This window comes from Heterodontus francisci, chromosome 4, assembly GCF_036365525.1.
Source record: "Heterodontus francisci isolate sHetFra1 chromosome 4, sHetFra1.hap1, whole genome shotgun sequence".
NCBI classification, from domain to species: Eukaryota; Metazoa; Chordata; class Chondrichthyes; order Heterodontiformes; family Heterodontidae; genus Heterodontus; species Heterodontus francisci.
In genome coordinates this window covers 65,858,903-65,882,010 of record NC_090374.1, presented here as the reverse complement: position 1 = coordinate 65,882,010, position 23,108 = coordinate 65,858,903, and the positions used below count along the sequence as shown (strand labels likewise).

General features: G+C 43.1%; 1 protein-coding gene across 2 annotated transcripts in view; it reads left to right on the top strand.

Annotated features, from left to right (window-relative positions):
• Positions 1–23,108, top strand: part of tmem161b (transmembrane protein 161B) — a 179,875-nt gene that overhangs the window by 12,440 nt on the left and 144,327 nt on the right. For both annotated transcript variants that reach the window (XM_068029650.1, XM_068029651.1), the window contains exon 2: positions 5,234–5,337. In XM_068029650.1, the coding sequence (XP_067885751.1) occupies positions 5,234–5,337 (104 nt within the window). The remainder of the gene's footprint in view (positions 1–5,233; positions 5,338–23,108) is intronic.

Here is a 23,108-nt window from a genome sequence, read left to right as displayed (position 1 = left end):
AAGAGAGAATCTAACCATCTCCCCTTGACATTCAATGGCATTAACATCGCTGAATCCCCCACTACCAACATCCTAGGGGCTACCATTGACCAGAAACTGAACTGGAGTAGCCATATAAATACCGTGGCTGCAAGAGCAGGTCAGAGGCTAGGAATCCTGCGGCGAGTAATTCATCTCCTGACTCTCCAAAGCCTGTCCACCATCGACAAGGCACAAGTCAAGAGTGTGATGGAATACTCTCCACTTGCCTGGATGGGTGCAGCTCCAACCACACTCAAGAAGCTTGACAGCATCCAGGACAAAGCAGCCCGCTTGATTGGCACCCCATCCACAAACATTCACTCCCTCCACCACCGATGCACAGTGGCAGCAGTGTGTACCATCTACAAAATGCACTGCAGCAACGCAGCAAAGCTCCTTAGACAGCACCTTCCAAACCTGTGACCTCTACCAACTAGAAGGACAAGGGCAGCAAAAGAATGGGAACACCACCACCTGCATGTTCCCATCCAAGTCACACACCATGTTGACTTGGAACTATATCGCCGTTCCTTCACTGTTGCTGGGTCAAAATCCTGGAACACCCTTCCTAACAGCACTGTGGGTGTACCTATCCCACATGGAACTGCAGCGGTTCAAGAAGGCAGCTCACCAACACATTCTCGAGGGCAATTAGGGATGGGCAATAAATGCTGGCATAGTCAGTGATGCCCACATCCCGTGAATGAATAAAAAAAACTCTATTTATCGCTCCACATATGCTGCTGGACCTGCTGAGTATTTCTAGTGTTTTCTGTTTTTATTTCAGATTTCCAGAATCTTCAGTATTTTGCTTTTGTATATGGTTATTTGACTGTGTTGTATATTGTATGAATAAGTCAGTTCTTAACTGTTAATCTGACTAATATGTTAAATGTAGTACACCATTCACATCAATATGTGACTAAAACTCGATTCTAGGCTTTGAGGGGAAGAAAAGACTTGCATTTATATCGTGCTTTTCAGGATGTTCCAAAACACTTTACAACCAATTAAGTAATTTTGAAGTATAGTCACTGTTAAGTGTGGAATATGCAGCAGCCAATTTGCACACAGCAAGCTCCCACAAACAGCAATGTGATAATGACCATGTAATCCGTTTTTTATGATTATACAGTCATAGAGTCATATAGCATAGAAACAGGCCCTTCGGCCCACCGCGTCCATGCCGACCATAATGCCTATCTATACTAATCCCACCTGCCTGCATTAATTCCATATCCCTCTATGCCTTGCTCATTCAAGTACCTGTCCAGATGCCTCTTAAATGTTGCTCCTGTTCCTGCCTCCACCACCTCCTCAGGCAGCTCATTCCAGATACCCACTATTCTTTGTGAAAAATTTACCCCTTTGATCCACTTTAAGCCTCTTCCCTCTCACCTTAAATCTATGCCCTCTAGTTTTAGTCACCCTTACCATGGGAAACAGACTCTGGCTATCTACCCTATCTATGCCTCTCATAATTTTATATACTTCTATCATGTCCCCTCTCAGCCTCCTTCGCTCCAGGGAAAACAGACCCAGCCTATCCAATCTCTCTTTATAACTCAAGCCCTCCAAACCAGGCAACATCCTTGTGAATCTTTTCTGCACCCTCTCGAGCTTAATCACATCTTTCCTCTAGTGCGGCAACCAGAACTGCACACAGTACTCCAAATGTGGCCTAACCAACGTTATGTACAACTGTAACATGACGTCCCAACTCTTGTACTCCATGCCTCGGCCGATGAAGGCAAGCATGCCATACGCCTTCGTCACCACCCTGTCTACCTGTGTTGCCACTTTCAGGGAACTATGTACTTGCACCCCAAGGTTTCTTTGCTCAACAACACTCCCCAGGGCCCTGCCATTCACTGTATATGTCCTGCCCTGGTTTAACTTCACAAAATGCATCACTTCATACTTGTGTGCGTTAAATTCCATTTGCCACTCCCTTGCCCACTTTCCCAGTTGATCTATATCCTGTTGTAACCTTAGACAACCTTCTTCACTGTCCACTATACCACCAATTTTGGTGTCATTTGCAAACTTACTAATCATGCCCCTTACATTCACATCCAAGTCATTAATGTATATGACAAACAACAGAGGGCCCAGCACCGATCCCTGCGGCACAGCACTGGTCACTGGCCTCCAATCTGAAAAACAATCCTCCAATACCACCCTCTGCCTCCTGTCACCAAGCCAATTTTGTATCCAATTTGCTAGCTCACCCTGGATCCCATGTGTTCTAACCTTCTGGACCAGCCTACCATGCGGGACCTTGTCAAAGGCCATGCCAAAGTCCATGTAGACAACATCCATCGCCCTGCCCTCGTCAATCCTCTTGGTCACCTCCTCGAAAAACCCAATCAAATTCGTGAGACGTAATTTCCCACGCACAAAGCCATGCTGACTATCCCTAATCAGACCATGCCTTTCCAGATGCATATTAATCCTGTCTCTCAGAATCCTTTCCAATAACTTTCCCACCACTGATGTAAGGCTCACCGGCCTGTAGTTCCCTGGCTTATCCCTGCTGCCCTTCTTAAATAAAAGCACAACATTAGCTATCCTCCAGTCTTCCGGTACCTCACCCGTGGCTAACGACGATACAAAAATCTTTTACAAAAGTCCTTACCTTTACTTTTGAAGCTAATATACTGTAATAGTATAAATAGTAGGAAAAGTAGAAAAACTCACCTGAACCTACTTACCAATTAGCTGCTTCCCTGTGCACACATCACTTTTTGAATCCTGGCGTCACTTGGAATTCCGCTGCCTGAAGGTCCCGAAGGTATACCTCTTCTCAGCTTTTCTTGGGTCTCGCTGGTTGGGCCTCTGTTCAAGGAAGAAGTGGAGAGCTCTCAGTCCGTCCTGGTGGCGGATGGAGATGTAGAGAGATTGGACGTCCATAGTAAAGATGAGGCGGTTAGGGCCAGGAAACTAGAAATTGTTGAAATGGCGTAGGGCATCAGACGTGTCACGGATGTAGAGGGATAGAGTTATACTGCTCAGAAACAGGCCCTTCGGCCCATTGTGTCTGTGCCGGCCATCAAGCACCTAATTATTCTCATCCCATTTTGTAGGTGGGAAGAGACTGGACCAGGGGAGAAAAGATAGCGTCAAGATAGGAAGAAATAAGTTCCATGGAATGGGCAGGCAGGTGGCAAATTCAATGTAGAGAAATGTGAAGTGATTTATTTTGGTTGGAAGAACATGGAGAGACAATAGAAAATAAAGGGGCAGAGGGACCTGGGTGTATATGTGCATAAGTCATTGAAGGTGGCAGGACAGGTTGAGAGCACGGTTAATAAAGCATACAGTATCCTAAGCTTTATTAATAGGGGCATAGAGTTTAAGAGCATGGAAGTTATGTTGAACTTGTACAAAACACCAGTTTGGCCTTAGCTGGAGTATTGCGTCCAGTTCTAGGCGCCGCACTTTAGGAAAGACGTGAGGACATTGGAGAGAGTACAGAAAAGATTCAGGAGAATGGTTCCAGGGATGAGGAATTTCAGTTATGAAGATAGATTAGAGAAGTTCGGACTGTTTTCCTTGGAGAAGAGAAGGCTGAGAGGTGATTTGATAGAGGTATTCAAAATCATGAAGTTTCTGGACAGAGTAGATAGAGAGAAACTGTTCCCACTCATGAAAGTATCGAGAACAAGAGGGCACAAATTTAAAGTATTTGGCAAAAGAAGCAAAAGTGACATGAGCAAAATATTTTTCACGTGGAGAGTGGTTAAGGTTTGGAATGCACTGCCTGAGAGTGTGGTGGAGGCAGGTTCAATTGAAGCATTCAAAAGGTAATTAGACTGCTTTATGAAAAGGAAGAATGTGCAGGGTTATGGGGAGAAAGTGGGAGAATGGAACTGAGTGAATTGCTTTTTCAGAGAGCTGGTGTGGACACGATGGGCCGAATGGCCTCCTTCTGCACTGCAACCATTCTGTGATTCTCCATAGATGCTGCCAGATTTCCAGCATCTGCAGTATTTTGCTTTTATGACTTTCAAAAGGCGTTTGATAAAGTGCCACACAACAGACTTGTGAGCAAAGTTATGGCTCATGGAATAAACGGGACAGTAGCAACTTGGATATGGAATTGGCTGAGTGACAGAAAAGAAAGAGTAGTGGTTAATGGATGTTTTTCGGGCTGGAGGAAGGTAGTAGTGGAGTTCCCCAGGGATCAGTGTCGGGACCCTTGCTTTTCCTGATATATATTAATGACCTAGACCTTGGTGTACAGAGCACAATTTCAAACTTTGCGGATGATATGAGACTTGGAAGCATTGTGAACTGAGAGGAAGATAGTGTAGAACTTCAAAAGGCCATCGACAAGTTGGTGGAATGGGCGGATAAGTGGCAGATGGAGTTCAACGCGGAGAAATGTGAAGTGATGCATTTTGGTCGGAAGAACATGGAGGGACAATATAAAATAAAGGGTACAATTCTAAAGGGGGTGCGGGAGCAGAGGGACCTAGGCGTATATGTGCATATGTCATTGAAGGTGGCAGGACAGGTTGAGAGAGTGGTTAATAAAGCATACAGTATCCCGGGCTTTATTAATCGGGGCATAGAGTACAAGAGCAAAGAGGTTATGTTGAACTTGCGTAAGACACTAGTTTGCCATTAGCTGGAGTATTGCATCCAGTTCTAGGCGCCACACTTTAGCAAGGATGTGAAGGAGTGAGAGAGGTTGCAGGAAAGATTCAGGAGAATGATTCCAGGCATTGGGATCTTCAGTTATGAAGATAGATTGGAGAAGTTCGGACTGTTTTCCTTGGAGAAGAGAAGGCTGAGAGATGATTTGATAGAGGTATTCAAAGTCATGAGGGGTCTGGACAGAGTAGATGGGGAGAAACTGTACCCACTCGTGAAAAGATCGAGAACAAGAGGGCACAGATTTAAAGTATTTGTTCAATGAAGCAAAAGTGGCATGAGGAAAACTTTTTCACGCAGCCAGTGGTTAAGGTCTGGAAATCACTGCCTGAGAGTGTGGTGGAGGCAGGTTCAATTGAAGCATTCAAAAGGGAATTAGACTGTTATATGAAAAGGAAGAATGTGCAGAGTTATGGGGAGTGGCACGAAGTGAATTGCTCATTCAGAGAGCCGGTGCAGACACGATGGGCTGAATGGTCTCCTGCACTGTAACAATCATGTGATATGTGAAAAACTTTGACATATGGTTCATCCTGACTTCTTTTCCTTCTAGGGTGTGATTGGCGTGCAGTTGGTAGTTACTATGGTAATGGCCAGCATCATACAGAAGATCACTCCTCACTACTCATTTGCTCGCTGGTTACTTTGCAATGGAAGGTATGGGAAATATTTTGAAATGGGATGTTGTGGGATAACTTCTGGTATTTGCAACACAAGTTTGTGTATCTGATTTTAAGGCAATTAAACTTTTTCTAGACTAATGTGTTTTATATAAGAGGAAGGCATCTTATGGAGTTTGCTCAAAGTTGAGTTAGTCAGTGTTTTTCTCTTCTTAGCAATTAGATACCTGCACACCATTTCTTACTATAGGAAAGGATGCTCTATTCTTTTTGAAGGTTGCTTTCGGATTGAGCTGGATGGAGGTCCTGAGAACGAGGCAAAATGTTGCAGATTTTTGAAATCTAGAACAGAAACATTTGAAACACTCAGCAGGTTAGGAAGCATCTGTCGAGAACACAAGTTAACAGTTTTCATGTTAAACACTTCCTCAGAACTGGAAGATATTATGGATTCACAGCAATTAAAAAGGCACAAAACAAGGGAAAGGGGGAAGAAGGAGGGAAATGCATATGACTGTACACACAGTGAAATAAATAATGGCGTAAAATGCTTAGCTGGAGAATGAAAGATGGTTAATGTTGGTGGGATGGTCTGCAGCCTTGGTGTGGATATTTGGCCCTAGATCCTGCTCTGCTTTGACAGTTTTTAATGCTTTCCATTATACTTTCATATCCTGCCTTTAGCTAATCGTACACACTCTATAGCTTGTGTATTTATGTTTCATATCTTTGCTTTCCCTTTTTATCTCGTGTGCATATTCCTCTGTCCTCTGCATAAGCATTTTACAGGTCATTCTATTTCTTTTGCTGTGTTCATGGTCCTTATGCTCATTTCCACCTGCTGCCCACCCCTTCCCCTTTCTATTTTCTCTCGTTCTGTTCTTTTTTTAGAACAAAGAACAAAGAAAATTACAGCACAGGAACAGGCCCTTCGGCCCTCCAAGCCTGCGCCAATCCAGATCCTCTATCTAAACGTGTCACCGATTTTCTAAGGTTCTGTATCTCTTTGCTTCCTGCCCATTCATGTATCTGTCTAGATACATCTTAAAAGACGCTATCGTGCCTGCGTCTACCACCTCCGCTGGCAACGCGTTCCAGGCACCCACCACCCTCTGCGTAAAGAACTTTCCACGCATATCCCCCCTAAACTTTTCCCCTCTCACTTTGAACTCGTGACCCCTAGTAATTGAATCCCCCACTCTGGGGGAGAAAGCTTCTTGCCATCCACCCTGTCTATACCTCTCATGATTTTGTACAGCTCAATCAGGTCCCCCCTCAACCTCCGTCTTTCTAATGAAAATAATCCTAATCGACTCAACCTCTCTTCATAGCTAGTGCCCTCCGTACAAGGCAACATCCTGGTGAACCTCCTCTGCACCCTCTCCAAAGCATCTACATCCTTTTGGTAATGTGGCGACCAGAACTACACGCAGTATTCCAAATGTGGCCGAACCAAAGTCTTATACAACTGTAACATGACCTGCCAACCCTTGTACTCAATACCCTGTCCGATGAAGGAAAGCATGCCGTATGCCTTCTTGACCACTCTATTGACCTGCGTTGTCACCTTCAGGGAACAATAGACCTGAACACCCAAATCTCTCTGGACATCAATTTTCCCCAGGACTTTTCCATTTACTGTATAGTTCACTCTTGAATTGGATCTTCCAAAATGCATCACCTCGCATTTGCCCTGATTGAACTCCATCTGCCATTTCTCTGCCCAACTCTCCAATCTATCTATACTCTGCTGTATTCTCTGACAGTCCCCTTCACTATCTGCTACTCCACCAATCTTGGTGTCGTCTGCAAACTTGCTAATCAGACCACCTATACTTTCCTCCAAATCTTTTATGTATATATACATAAATGCTGATCATCTGGAATTCTCAACAGATGTTGCCCGACCTGAATATTTCCAGTGGTTTTTGAGGTCTTGTGAGTTTGTTGTTGCTGGCCTATTTGCCTCAGTTGATTGCTGGAAATCAAAATGACATCAGGGTTTATCATGAGAAAATCCCTCTATGTATTCCATGTGAACATACAAACATATGAATTAAGAGCAGAAGTAGGCCAATCGGCCCCTCCAGTCTGCTCCGCCATTCAATAAGATCATGACTGATCTGTTTGTGCCTCGAATTCTACACTCCCATCTACCCCCGTTAGGCAAGGGAATCAAAGGCTAACAAGAATCTATCTACTTCTGCCTTAAAAATATTCAGTGACCCCATCTCTACCAGCTTCTGAGGCAGAGAGTTCCAAAGTCGCATAACCCTCTGAGAGAAAAAAATTCTCCTCATCTCTATCATAAAAGGGTGACACCTTTTTGTAAAACAGTGTCCCCGTGTTCTGGACTCACCCACAAAAGGAAACATTTTTCAACATCCACCTTGTCAAGACTGTTCAGGATCTTGGAAACTTCAATCAAGTCTCCCCTCACTCTTCTAAACTCCAGTGAAAACAAGCCCAGTCTGTCCAACCTTTGCTCATAAGACAACCCGCTCACTTAAGGTATCAATCCAGTAAACCTCCTCTGAACCGTCTCCAACGCACTTACATCCTTCCTTAAATAAGGAGAACAAAACTGTACACAATATTCGAGATTTGGTCTCACCAATCCCCTGTATAACTGAAGCATAACATCCTTAATTTTATTTTCAATTCCTCTCGTAATAAAGGATAGCATTCCATTAGCCTTCTTTATTACTTACTGTACCTGCATACTAACCTTTTATGACTCGTGCACTAGAACACCTAGATCCCTCTGCGCCTCAGAATTCTGCAGTCGTTCTCTGTTTAAGTAATTATCTGCTTTTTTATTTTTCCTGCCAAAGTGAACAATTTCACATTTTCCCACATTATACTCCATCTGCCAGATTTTTGCCCACTCACTCACTCAATCTATCTATATCGGTCTGCAACCTCTTCATGTCCTCTTCACAACATATTTTCCTAACTATCTTTGTGTCATCTGCAAATTTAGCTACCATGTCATCTCTCCCCTCATCTAAGTCATTGATATAAATTGTAAAAAGTTGAGGCTGCCACACAGACCCTTGCGGGACTCCACTCATCGCATCCTGCCACTCAGAAAAGGACCCATTTACGCCTGCTCTCTGTTTTCTGCTCGGCTAGCCAATCCTCTATCCATGCTAATATGTTACCCCCTACACCATGAGCTCCTACTTTATGCAATAACCTTTTACGTGGCACCTTGTCAAATGGCTTCTGGAAATTCAAGTCCAGTACGCCAACGGGCTTCCCTTTATCAACAGTGCAAGTTACTCCTTCAAAGAACTCCAGTAAATTGGTTAAACATGATTGCCCTTTCACAAAACCATGCTGACTATTCCCGATTGCCTTGAATTTTTCTAAGTGCCCAGCTATAGCCTCCATAATGATCGATTCTAACACCTTCCCCACGACAGACGTCAAGCTAACTGGTCTATAGTTATCTGTTTTCTGCCACAACCGCCACACCCCCCCTCCTCCCCCCTTGAATAGAGGGGTTATATTTGCTACTTTTCAGTCTGATGGAACATTTCCAGAATCTAGCAAATTTTGAAAAATTAACACCAACGCATCTACTACCTCATTAGCCACCTTATTAAGACCCTAGGATGAAGCCCATCAGGACCCAAGGACATGTCAGCCCGCAGCTCTATCGGTTTTCTCAGTACCGCTTCCCTCGTGATTATAATTTCACCAAGTTCCTCTCTACCTTGCACCTTCTGATTTACAGCTATTACTGGAATATATTTTGTATCCTCAGTAGTAAAGACAGAAGCAAAATTCATTTCATCTGCCATTTCCCTGTTAGCTACTATTAACTCCCCATTCTCACTCTCTAGAGGACTAATACTCTTCCTTTTTAAATACCTGTAGAAACTCTTGCTATCCGTTTTTACATTTCTAGCTCGCTTCCTCTCATACTGTTAATTTTTTTCTCTTGATTAACCTTTTAGTCATTCTCTGCGTTTCTTTATATTCTGACCAACCATATGACCTGCCACTCATCTTTGCACAGTTATATTCTTTTACTTAAATTTGATGTTTTCCTTAACTAGTTAACCGTGGATGGTGGGTTCTCCCCTTAGAACTTTTCTTTATAGTAGGAATATACTTCTCCCGAGTATTCTGAAAGATCCCCTTAAATGTCTGCCACTGCATCTCTATTGATCTATCTCCTAGCCTAGTAACCCAGTTTACTTCGGCGAGCTCAGCTTTCATGCCCACATAGTTGCCCTTATGCAAGTTTAAAATACTGGTCTTCGACCCACTCCTCTCTCTTTCAAAATGGATGTACAATTCAGTTATATTGTGGTTGCTGCTACCTAGTGGTGCCTTTACTCTGAGGACATTAATAAATCCTGTCACATTACACAATACCAAATATAATATAACCTGCTCTCTGGTTGTTTCCAGAATGTGCTGCCTTCCACTCTTATTTATATCCACTTTGTATATAGCTAATTTTCATTTACCTGTTTTGTTGTCATGATCTCATCCAGGGACAAATGATTCTCCGCAGCTTCACTATTTGTGAGGAAGGTGTTGGGATTTAATAGTTCCCTACTTCCCTCGCCATAGACTGATGGCCTTTTCATGTTAGACATGTAAAGTCAAACTGTAGGAGCAGTGGCTTTTGTGACTCTACATAAGGAGCAGCCATTATTCACATATCTGACTTGGTAAGCAGATCAGGACACCAGTCTGTTTGTTTAATTTTAGCTTCTCAGTATCAGTTTAGTATCTTGGATTATTGTTTAACCACAGTGAACATCTTCCCCCCCCAAAAAAAACATTTCTGGATTTTGTTCTTAACTGATCTTTGTCAAGTTGGTAGTGGAGATGCTGCAGTTGTCTTTTGCCTCTCTAGGTTAAGGATGAAAGAAGCAGTTGCATAGAATTTGGTCTTGATCACTAGCCAACCTTTTTGGAAGTGCACCTGTGTGGATTGCATGGAAGTCTGGCATGGCAACAATAAGCATCATAGTGAATAGTCACTGTCCTCATTCAAACAGAACGAACATTTTGAGTAAGTTACTGGTGGATTGCTTTTTGTGGAATTAGGAGTTAGTGCCAAGACAGGAAACTCAAGGAAACTAAATTCACGGGGAGAAGGAAGGCCAAAAAAGATGTTTTTGGTGTAGTAAATATCTTTCTTCTAACAATGGCCTGACTCTCACTAAGGGAAGCAAGGCTTGGGAAAATTAGAGAGATGTATGCCACTCTTTTGAGCTTCTTGGTTTGAGGATCATGCATTCAAAGCTGTGTTTTTACTTATAGTCCTATGTTAAAATGTCCCAGGGAAAATTTGACATACTAGTGGACATCTTCCTTACTTGACTTGGTTTCAAAATTCACCCCTTATTTACCATTCCTGAGCATTATGGTATTAATATCTGACTATTTCTGACTACTAGTTCCAATGTATATATATTGTAGTTTGTTGGTATGGGATTGAGTAATGAGTTATCTTGTGTTGGTTCTCTTCGGAATTATAACTCAGTCAAATGTTCTTTTGTATAGAATCTTTTTCAAACTAATGTTAGTGGTTTTCGCCTTGCTTGCCCTTGGAGTACTATGGTGTTACAAATTTGGATTAGCTAATGTTTGTCATTTGATGTCTTATCATTGTTTTGCGTGAGGTAAATTGAAAGTAAACTATAACCTAGCCCAATTTGGAACACGTATAGCATTCTTAAGGACTAACTAGGTGATAATCATTAACATTAGTTTGGAAAACTCTACTGATGCCAAGATAAAGACAGAAACCTAACTGAGAACAATCAATATCCAATGCAGACAATTATTTTGGTGCTTGAAGCAAATACTTGATTTGCAGTGTCTGCTGCTTGTAGAAGGTCAATGAGGTTACGCCCCTGTTTAAGAAGTGTTTTTCTGTGTTTGATTTGTATTCTTGCTTAAATTTGTTTGCTAGTAGTTTGTCAAAATTCTGACCATTGTGATCCTATTTTATTGCCCACTCCTGGTGTTTAAGAATCCAGATCCTTTTCTTCCCTTTTTCTGAATCAGATAGTGATATACATCGACAACAGAACTACTCCATTCTGTCATTGGATGTTTACTGGTATTGTGAAGGTCTGTTATTACACCAAATGGTCTGTAGTTGGAACCAAGAGCTTTTTGATAAACTCCAGAGCTCTTGAGGATATCATTGGCCATTATAGTGATGAACAATAGAGGAAGATGCAAGCACAGTCCAGGTAACTTCTCGGTGCATATAACCAAGCTGCTATAAATGAAAAGGTTTGTCATTGTGGGGTCATGTGCTGTTCCAGACGTCTAAGTATTGCTTTTGGCTACTTCTTTCAATCCAAATATCTAAGATAATGTGAAAGACAACTCTGGTCACAATTAAAGATGACACTACAAGTAGACTGCAGGCAGTAACAGTTTGTCCAGCGATATCTAGATTTTGGCTTCTTTGAAAATCTGCCATTAGTAGGATTTTCTACACGTATCAGGAGTGAATTGTGTAAATAATTTGTATTCTCTATGCAGTGGCAGACTGATTGATTAATTTTGCATGTAACTGCAGTAAATTCTGTGAAGACCTTTGATAAAAGGTGCCAGTCTAAACTTAAAAATAAAAGCATTTTTTGTGACTGGTAATGGGTGTACTTGTGAGCTAGCCATTTACTGGGCATGCTGTTTGGTGTGGGCTGGGCAACAATCTTGAACATGAGGTCCAAGCTATGTTGGAACCCTCTGACATTTGGCCTGTTAATATTTTTGATGGTTTACTAGAAAACATTTAAAATAAATTTTCAATAGCTGGTGAACTTGGTCCAGAGTTGGAGGAATGCAGAGCTCTTGGAGGATTGTGGGACTGGAGGAGGTTACAGAGAAAGGGAGGAATGAGACCATATGAGCAGTGTTCCCTAATAGCTGCTGGGTTGCGTGGTTGTGCTGCAGCCTAAAAGATACAGCACAAGCCTTGCGCAGCTGTACAAAAATTTTAAAGGGGCCATGCACTGGCAGAGCAACTAAATTTTAAAGGGTACGTTACGTGTAGGGATTTGAATACTATGATGGAATTCTGAAACTGAGGTATTAGTGGGCCAGAAGCCAATGAGCCAGTGGAGATCAATGAGCACAGGGGTAATGGGTGAGCAGCACTTGGTGCAGTTTAGAATACTGGAACTAGAGTTTTGGATGAGTTCATTTAGGGCGGATAGAAGATGGGAAGCTGGCCAGCAAAGCATTAGAATAGTCGAGTCTGGAGGTCCTGGTTGGACAAACTTTTTTCACATTTATGTCCTCCAAGTTCAGGAATTCATCTCAAAACCTCTCCTCTGGACTCTCTTCCAGATGCAGCCTAACGCTAACCAAGGCCAGATGCAATTTCAGCAATTATCAGTCTAAAGAAATAAGTCACACCCTTGGCTACGTATCCCAACATTGTTCACAAGGGTGTAGAAAGCAAATACAATCAACCAATGGTTTTAACAGTCTTATCATTCAAATTCCCCAAGTCTCTCTGCAGGACTGTTACACCAGGAAAAGTACTTATTTAAAACTTTTTTTTTTCTTTATTCGTTCATGGGATGTGGGCACCGCTGGCTAGGCCAGCATTTATTGCCCATCCCTAATTGCCCTTTGAGAAACTAAGTGGCTTGCTAGGCCATTTCAGAGGGCATTTAAGAGTCAACCACATTGATCATAATCTACATCTTTACATCTTTTATCTGATAAATGTGACGTTGTGAAATTAGTCTTAAACTTCAGGTGCTTCATCAATGCCAATGACCTAATCTGTCCAAATATCTTTGGATTGTCACATATACTAGTTAGCATCATTGGCTGTTACACCCAATTTGTTATCTTATGCCAACTTTGACACCTTGGAGTCTGATATTATAAAAATTATAAACAATGGCTCCAACACTGGCACCTGATTACTATCTCCCTACCCATTACCACACTTGGTTGTCATGCATCAGTCCAGCTTAATACTTTGACTCACGGATAGATGGAAATTTTTGTGGGACAGTGTCAAATGCCTTCACTGGTTCACTGCTTTCCAAGTAGATCTGTAACCTCCAAAGAACCCCAATAAATTGGGCAAACTCTTCTGAAAACATGCTGACTCTATTCGATTAGATCCTAAGACTATGCCTCCCCAAAGTCTCACATTGTTACCTCAATTCAGGTAAGGTTCACAGATCTGTAATTTAAAGTTTCATCCTTTGTCCCATTTTTAAAGAGTTCACATTTTGCTACTTTTAAATGCATTGGAGGGATTAACTGATGCTAACAAGCTTTCCAGTACTTGGAATCAACTAACTCCTTGGGTGGAAGACTTTCTAGTATGCCCATGCCCATGCCTCTGCCTAAGACTGAGAGAGTGGGCCTGAGGGGAAACAGTGCTGGAGGCCAACAGGTAAAAGCGGCAGTGAGGAGTCAAGTGTGTGAGCCTGAGGGGAAACGGAGCTGGTGATCAACAGGTATAGAAGTCTCAAAGAACTATGTAGTTTATTTCTCTTAAGTATAGTCAGTCTCAGAAAGAGAGGGATGACAGGGCACCTCAGGCCTCTGGAGTGCACATCATGTACCATGTGGGAAGTCCAGGACACTTCTTGTATCCTGGAAAATCATGTGCAAGAAGTGTCGTCAGTTTGAGCAGCTTGAGCTCCAGGTTTCGGAGTTTGCACAGCAGTTGATGCCATTGTGGTGCATCTGCAAGACTGAGAATTATGTGGATAGCACGTTTCTGGATGTGGTCGCCCGTAGCTTAAGTGTGTGCAGACAGTTAGGGAATGGGTGACCGCCAGACAGTCAAGGAGGACCAGGTAATTAGTGCAGGGGTCATCTGAGGAATGCAGCATGAACCAAGTCCACAGCACCACAGGTGGCCAAGCTGTGGAGGCGGGGAGGACAAAGATTGGGAGAGCAATAGTGATAAGGAATTCTATAGTTTGGGGATCAGACAGGCATTTCTGCGGCTGCAGGCATGAATCCAGAATGGTATGTTACCTCCCTGATGCCAGAGTCAAGGATGTCACTTAGCGGCTGCAGAGTACTCTGACTGGGTACAGTAAACAGCCAGAGATCATGGTCCATATCGATACAAACAACATAGGTAGAAAGAGGGATGTGGTTCTCTAAGCAGATTTTAGGGAGCTTGGAAAGAGACTAGCAAGCAGGACCTCAAAGATAGTAATCTCCAGATTATTCCCAGTGCCATGTGCCGGTGAGTATTGAAAAGGAAGATAAAATAGATGAATGTGTGACTGGAGAGATGGTGCAGGAAGGAGAGCTTTAGAATCCTGTGACATTAGGTCCAGTTCTGGGGGATGTGGGGCCTGAACAGGCTGGATGGCTTGCACCTAAACAGAGCTGGACCAATGTTCTTGTGGAGCGCTTTGCTAGTGCTGTTAGGAAGGGTTTAAACTACCTTGGCAGGGGGATGGATACCAGGTTGTGGCATTAGAAAGGATAAAAAAAAAAGGTACACAAAGGATTGGGAGAAGCAGATAGAACTAGAGTAAGAAATAGTAAGGTGGGGGTCAGACGAGAAGGTAATCCAGGAGGGACCAGTATAGTGAACCTTTGCTGCACTGCCTCCAATACAAGTATATCCTTTCTTCAATGTGGAGACCAAAACTGCACACAGTATTCCAGATGTGGTCTCGCCAAAACCCTGTACAATTGTGGCAGGACAACTTTATTCTTGTATTCCAATCCCCTTGCAATAAAGGCCAACATGCCATTTGGCTTCCTAATTACTTGCTGTACCTGCATTCTAACTTTCTGCATTCCTTGTACAAGGATTGGAGGAAGGTATGGAATGGGGTTCCCCAGGGGTTGGTACCAGGACCACTGCTTTTTTTAATATATATATTAATGGCCCAGAGTTACGTGTGCAGGACAATTTCAAAATTTGCAGATAACACAAAACTTGGAAATATTGTGAACTATGAGAAGGATATTGATGGACTTCAAGAGGAGATGGACAGGCTGTTGGAATGGGCAGAGAAGTGTGAAGTGGTGCATTTTGGTCAGAAGAGCAAGGAGAGACAATACAAAATAAAGGGTACACTTCTAAAGGGAGTGCAGGAATGGAACGACCTGGGGGTGTTTGTGTGCAAATTGTTGAAGGTGGCAAGGCAGGTTGAGAAAATGGTTAAAAAGGCAGATGGGATCCTGAGCTTTATGAACAGTGGCATAGAGTACAAAACCAAGGAGGTTATGCTAAACCTTTATCAAACTCTGATTCAGCCTCAAATGGAGTATTGTGTCCAATTCTGGGCACCACACTTCAGGAAGGATATGAAGGCTTAAGCAAGGGTGCAGAAAAGATGTACAAGAATGGTTCCAGAGCTGAGGGACTTCAGTTATGTGGATAGGCTGGAGAAGCGGGTTTGTTCTTCTTAAGTTAAGAGGAGATTTGATAGAGGTGTTCAATACATGAGGGATCTGGACAGAGTAGAAAGAGAGAAATTGTTCCCATTGGCGGAAGGATTGAAAACCAAAAGACACTTATTTAAGATGATTGGCAAAAGAACCAACCTGCTTTTTAAGCAGCGAGTGGTTAGCATCTAGAATGCACGACATGAGAGTTTGCATATGCCTCTGTCATGCACACCAGAAGTGCAATGATACAACAATTATGAACAAAGTCTGAAGAGTTATAAAAACTGACTTTGTCTTTTAAAAAATGAACCTTTTTTTAAAAGGTGAACTATGTGCTCCAAAATGGCCACTGAAAAAAAAAAAGGTTTGGCCTTTGTGAATTCAAACTGTTTGACAGGGACAAAGGACAAATCGCCAAAGAACAGTACAGCACAGGAACAGGCCATTCGGCCCTCCAAGCCTGCCTCGATCTTGATGCCTGCCTAAGCTAAAACCTTCTGCACTTCCGGGGCCCATATCCCTCTATTCCCTTCCTGTTCATGTATTTGTCAAGATGTCTCTTAAATGTCGCTATCGTATCTGCTTCCACCACCTCCCCTGGCAGCAAGTTCCAGGCACTCACCACCCTCTGTGTAAAAAAACTTGCCTCGCACATCCCCTCTAAACTTTGCCCCTCGCACCTTAAACCTATGTCCCCTAGTAACTGACTCTTCCACCCTGGGAAAAAGCTTCTGACTATCCACTCTGTCCATGCCGCTCATAACTTTATAAACCTCTATCATGTCGCCCCTCCACCTCCGTCGTTCCAGTGAAAACAATCCGAGTTTATCCAACCTCTCCTCATAGCTAATGCCCTCCAGACCAGGCAACATCCTGGTAAACCTCCTCTGTACCCTCTCCAAAGCCTCCACGTCCTTCTGGTAATGTGGCGACCAGAATTGCATGCAATATTCTAAGTGTGGCCTAACTAAGGTTCTGTACAGCTGCAACATGACTTGCCAATTTTTATGCTCTATGCCCCAACCGATGAAGGCAAGCATGCCATATGCCTTCATGACTACCTTATCCACCTGCGTTGCCACTTTCCGTGACCTGTGGACCTGTACGCCCAGATCTCTCTGCCTGTCAATACTCCTAAGGGTTCTGCCATTTACTGTATACCTCCCACCTGCATTAGACCTTCCAAAATGCATTACCTCACATTTGTCCGGATTAAACTCCATCTGCCATTTCTCCGCCCAGGTCTCCAACCGATCTATATCCTGCTGTATCCTCTAACAATCCTCATCATTATCCGCAACTCCACCAACCTTTTGTATCGTCTGCAAACTTACTAATCAGACCAGTTACATTTTCCTCCATATCATTTATATACTACAAACAGCAAAGGCCCCAGCACTGATCCCTGCCGAACACCACTAGTCACATCCCTCCATTCAGAAAAACACCCATCCATTGATACCCTCTGTCTTCTATGACCGAGCCAGTTCTGTATCCATCTTGCCAGCTCACCTCTGATCCCGTGTGACTTCACCTTTTGTACCAGTCTGCCAATAGGGACCTTGTCAAAGGCTTTACTGAAGTCCATATAGATAACATCCACTGCCCTTCCTTCATCAATCATCTTCGTCACTTCCTCAAAAAACTCAATCAAATTAGTAAGACACGACCTCCCCTTCACAAAACCATGCTGTGTCTCGCTAATAAGTTCGTTTGTTTCCAAATGGGAGTAAATCCTGTCCCGAATAATCCTCTAATAGTTTCCCTACCACTGACGTAAGGCTCACCGGCCTATAATTTCCTGGATTATCCTTGCCACCCTTCTTAAACAAAGGAACAACATTGGCTATTCTCCAGTCCTCTGGGACCTCACCTGTAGCCAATGAGGATGCAAAGATTTCTGTCACGGCCCCAGCAATTTCCTCCCTTGCCTCCCTCAGTATTCTAGGGTAGATCCCACCAAGCCCTGGGGACTTATCTACCTTAATGCTTTGCAAGACACCCAACACCACCTCCTTTTTGATAATGAGATGACTGAGACTATCTGCACTCCCTTCCCTAGGCTCATCATCCACCAAGTCCTTCTCCTTGGTGAATACGGATGCAAAGTACTCATTTAGCACCTCGCCCATTTCCTCTGGCTCCACACATAGATTCCCATCTCTGTCCTTGAGTGGGCCAACCCTTTCCCTGGTTACCCTCTTGCTCTTTATATACGTATAAAAAGCCTTGGGATTTTCCTTAATCCTGTTTGCCAATGACTTTTCATGACCCCTTTTAGCCCTCCTAACTCCTTGCTTAAGTTCCTTCCTATTGTCTTTATATTCCTCAAGGGCTTCGTCTGTTCCTAGCCTTCCAGCCCTTACAAATGCTTCCTTTTTCTTTTTGACTAGGCTCACAATATCCCGCGTTATCCAAGCTTCCTGAAACTTGCCAAACTTGTCTTTCTTCCTCACAGGAACATGCTGGTCCTGGATTCTAATCAGCTGATGTTTGAAAGACTCCCACATGTCAGATGTTGATTTACCCTCAAACAGCCGCCCCCAATCTAAATTCTTCAGTTCCTGCCTAATATTGTTATAATTAGCCTTCCCTCAATTTAGCACCTTCACCCGAGGACTACTCTTATCCTTATCCACAAGCACCTTAAAACTATGGAATTATGGTCACTGTTCCCGAAATGCTCCCCCACTGAAACTTCGACCACCTGGCCGGGCTCATTCCCCAATACCAGGTCCAGAGTGGCCCCATCCCTAGTTGGACTATCTACATACTGTTTCAAGAAGCCCTCCTGGATGCTCCTCACAAATTCTGCCCCATCCAAGCCCCTAGCACTAAGTGAGTCCCAGTCAATATAGGGGAAGTTAAAATCACCCACCACCACAACCCTGTTACCTTTACATCTTTCCAAAATCTGTCTATATATCTGCTCCTCTACCTCCCGCTGGCTGTTGGGAGGCCTGTAGTAAACCCCCAACATCGTGACTGCACCCTTCCTATTCCTGAGCTCCACCCATATTGCCTCGCTGCATGACCCCTCTGAGGTGTCCTCCCGTAGTACAGCTGTGATATTCTCCTTAATCAGTAATGCAACTCCCCCACCCCTTTTACATCCCCCTCTATCCCGCCTGAAGCTTCTAAATCCTGGAACATTTAGCTGCCAATCCTGCCCTTCCCTCAACCAAGTCTCTGTAACAGCAACAACATCATATTTCCAAATACTAATCCAAGCTCTAAGTTCATCTGCCTTACCTGTTATACTTCTTGCATTGAAACAAATGCACTTCAGACCACCAGTTCCGCTGTGCTCAGCAACATCTCCGTGCCTGCTCTTCCTCTTCGTCCTACTGGCCTTATTTACTATGTCCTCCTCATTTATTTCACTAGCTGTCCTACTGCTCTGGTTCCCACCCCCCTGCCACACTAGTTTAAACCCTCCCGAGTGACGCTAGCAAACCTTGCAGCCAGGATATTAAAAGCTAAGAGGTATCAATTGAACCGACAGTACACCCATGCTAAAGCATTCCAGAATTGAATGTCTTCTTCTGAAACAAAGGTGTGAAATAGCCACGTCATGGGCCATTGTGCCATCACCATGGGGAAGAGACTGGATCGTCTCCTACCAGGAGATGAGAAGGAACACAGCTTGACCTTTAAAAAAAGACAGGCTAGGGAGAGAGACTCCAGAGAAAGAGGGAGAAGAAAAACAGCATCCAGCGGCTTCTTTTCTAGCAAACCAGAAAGCACGTGCCATGCTGCAGAATCCGACATCTACACTGGACAGCAGAGAACTAGAAGTGATCCACTGGGTTCAACTGAACTTTCAATCAAGAGAGAAATCTACAATCATCTCAGGCCTGCCTGCACTCAACGAGAACTGTGATTTCTAAGAGGTTTATCGTGACCACCCCTCCTCCCCGCCCACTAAAAATCACTTGCTGCGGTCGGGTGGGGAGTTGAACATGGGAACCACCCACATCTCACCTCGTGCCCGTAACACATTGGGGCCTTGAAGCCAGGATCTGAACCACCAGATAAATGAGAGATTTGGAAAACAGGAGGAGAATTGACCTCTAAAATTGTGGGAAAAATAAACAAACAGGTTTTCTTGTGTTCTACAGTTTTTCTCTATGGCGCCCAAGACAAAAACGATGGCCACATTTAATGCTGAAGAGTTTGTGGAGCAGGGAGAGAGATCCCATGGTGTTAAACAAATTAAGACTTAATTGTAGACTTAAAAAGCATATCTACAGACGTGGGAATCACTTTCATACAAAAAGCCAAGAAACCTGACCTGGTGAAAAGTCTAGCTAACCATTTTAAACTTGCCCCTGAGCCAGAAGAAAACAGCATGAAATTTGATTCTGACAAAGTAATCCTAGCTAAAATTCAAATGGGAAGGGACCTTGCTTTGTGAAAATTGGAATTACGAAAGGAAAAAGAGGAGTTTCAACTTCAAAAGGAAAAGAAGGAAGAGTTTCAATTGAAAAGAGAGGAATTACAATTGCAGAGGGTTGAGTTACAGAAACCCAAAATGAAAAATCCTATCCCTAATTCAGAGCAAAACTTTGATTTTTTTTTCTTTTATGGGATTTAGGCATCGCTGGCAAGGCCAGCATTTGTTGCCCATTCTTAATTGCCCTTGACAACTGAGCAGCTTGCTAGGCCATTTCAGAGGGTAGTTAAGAGTCAACCACATTGCTGTGAGTCTGGAATCACATGTATGCCAGACCAGGTAAGGACATTGGTGAACCAGATGGGTTTTTGCAACAATCAATGATAGGTTCATGGCACCATTACTGAGACTATCTTTCAATTCCAGATTTTTATTAATTAATTGAATTTAAGTTCCACCAGCTGCCATGGTTGAATTTAAACCTGTGTCCCCACGACATTAGCCTGGGTCTGTGGATTGCTAGCTCAGTGATATTACCATTATGCCGCCATCTCCCCATCTGTGCTGAGATACTCCAGACTAGTGCCAAAATTTAATGAGGAGGGGGTTGAGTCATATTTTATCTCATTTGAGAAAATAGCCACCAGGCTAAAATGGCCAAAAGAATTTTGGACTCTCCCTTTCTTACAAGGCGAGATCATGGGTAGGGCTCATGAAGCTTTTTCTCTATTATCAGAAGCAAGTTCTTCTGATTATGAACAAACTAAAACTGCAATTCTAAATGCATATACGCTGGTACCGGAAGCTGTTACAACTGCGGCGGGAGTGACGTAGTGTCAATTCAGTCCCGTCACTCCACAGGTCGCAGCATATTATTAAGCTTTCACACGAATCGGAAAACAGCCAAATTAAACACTCGAGTAACCCCAGGATGAAACAGAGCAAACCAGGTATCTTTAGACAACAACAGGTTAACTATTTATGAAAAAAACTAAATCTTATTAAGATAAACAAAAGTAGTGTTTTTAAAAAATTAGCCATCTCTTAAGAATAAATAAAATAAGTAAGTTTTGTGGATTATGTTCCTGGTGAATGAGGTATTCTAATGTGGAAATAGTCAAAGGTCATTCGAAGTCTTCACATGAATTTGATGAAAGTAGTCCATCAGTAGATAGGCACTCAATTCTTTGGCTGCAGCAAGCGTTAAACAGTTCTTTGAATGATGAGCACAGCAATACAAACGGTTTCTTGAGAAAGAAGGCTTTGCTTCTTTACTCAAGGAATTAACTTGGCTAGTAGCTCCTTGTGGAATTTTATGCTGAGAGGAAATAGACCAGCTTTTCTTCTCTTCAGTACGCTTCGCTGGAAAGGCTCTCAAACTAACTGATTTCAGCTGATGTTTGCCAGTTTTATACACAGTTCACGGGAAACATTACCATGTGACCTCTCTGTCTCTCCTGCTGTTGCCCAGGGGTAACACAAATACAGCTGTGGCACACTGTGTCTCCAGAACTTTCTCTGCCTTAAAGTGGGCACTGTTTTTAAGAGTCTTAAAGGCACACACACTGTTTTTTAATCCGAGGAGGAAAAATAATTACAGATCCGTGATAAAGCATATAGGCAGAAATTTAGACACACCCGGAAAAAGACCCACACAGACTTGCATTGAATTGGAAAGAATTAAACATATGACTTTTTGATCGCTGGATATGCTATCTCAAGCTAGAACCTCATGAAAAATGTGAGAGAAGTGATGTTGCTGGAAGAATTTAAAAATAGCATCTGAAGTAGTGTAAGAACCCTCATTGAAGAACAAAGAGTCACAAGCGTAAGGGAAGCAGCAAAAATGACCGATGATTATGAATTAATACACAAATCCTTAATAGAATAAATTTGGGCTTAGGAACTCTTACAAACTAGGGAGAAATAGCAGGGATGCAGAGGAAGCAGCAATGGGCTTGAGAGAAAAGGAGAGTAGGGAAGGAAAACCAAACCAGTCTCCAACTTTTAAAGAAGGAACCCAGGGGATAAATGAGTAGTGGTCCCCCTGACATGTTACCAGTCTGGCAAATCTGGGCATGTCCAGGCCAATTGTTGGTTTTGCCAAAAAAGCCAACAGGAGGCTCTGCAGTCAAGCCAATATCTGTGGCTTTGAAAGTGGTTAGCCTGTGTTCTAATATAAATCAAGAGCAGAGCACATACCAGAACTTTTTTACACAAAGAAAAATGACTCCTTTTGTTTCCTAGGCACCAGACAAGGAGATAACTATCCTCAGGGCTACCTGTTGTTTTCAAACCCGACTGGCAGTCAAACTGACAGAAATGTGACCGGAAAGCAGAACAAATATTAGTAAAAGGGCTTTACTGCAAAAGCTTGAAGGTTCCCTTAGTTAAAATTTACCTACAGAGTAAATTGGTCACTGGGATAGTGGACAGTCGGGATTCTTCCGAGCTTAACCATGCAGGGGCTAGACCTATTGCTGGACAATGACTTAGGAAGCACAGTATTGTACCCAGAGGGTCCAGAAGAACCCACGGGAACTGGAGAAACTGAAGGGAACAAACAAAACTCTGCAACTGCAGAGGGCTGGGTAAGTCCCAAAAATCCTACAGGGGCAACAGAGCCAGAAGTATTAAAAAGGGCCCAGATAGAGCCAAAAAGATTTAAATGAGCTAAGCTAGAACCTGTAAAAGTTGAAGGAAAAGCACCAGAGATATGGTGAGCTGAAATCTTTTTTAAAGATTTAAGTAGGGACGAGGAAAGTTCATTAAAAAGGCCAAGTATGAGGGAGATGCCTCACCTAGTTGGAGTGCAGTGGAAGCTGGACAACCATTGCGAACAGTAGTGTCCCAGAGGACATGGGGCAGATTGGGGAAACACCTGTCTCTGAAGGAAAAGAGAAGGTAACATATCCTAAAGTGAACCGTATTAGTGAAAAGCACAAAATAACTAAAAGTGAGGTCAATGTGGATCTACCCACTGAAGAATCAAATGATCAGGTTCCAAAATCCTAAACTAATCAAAGTCA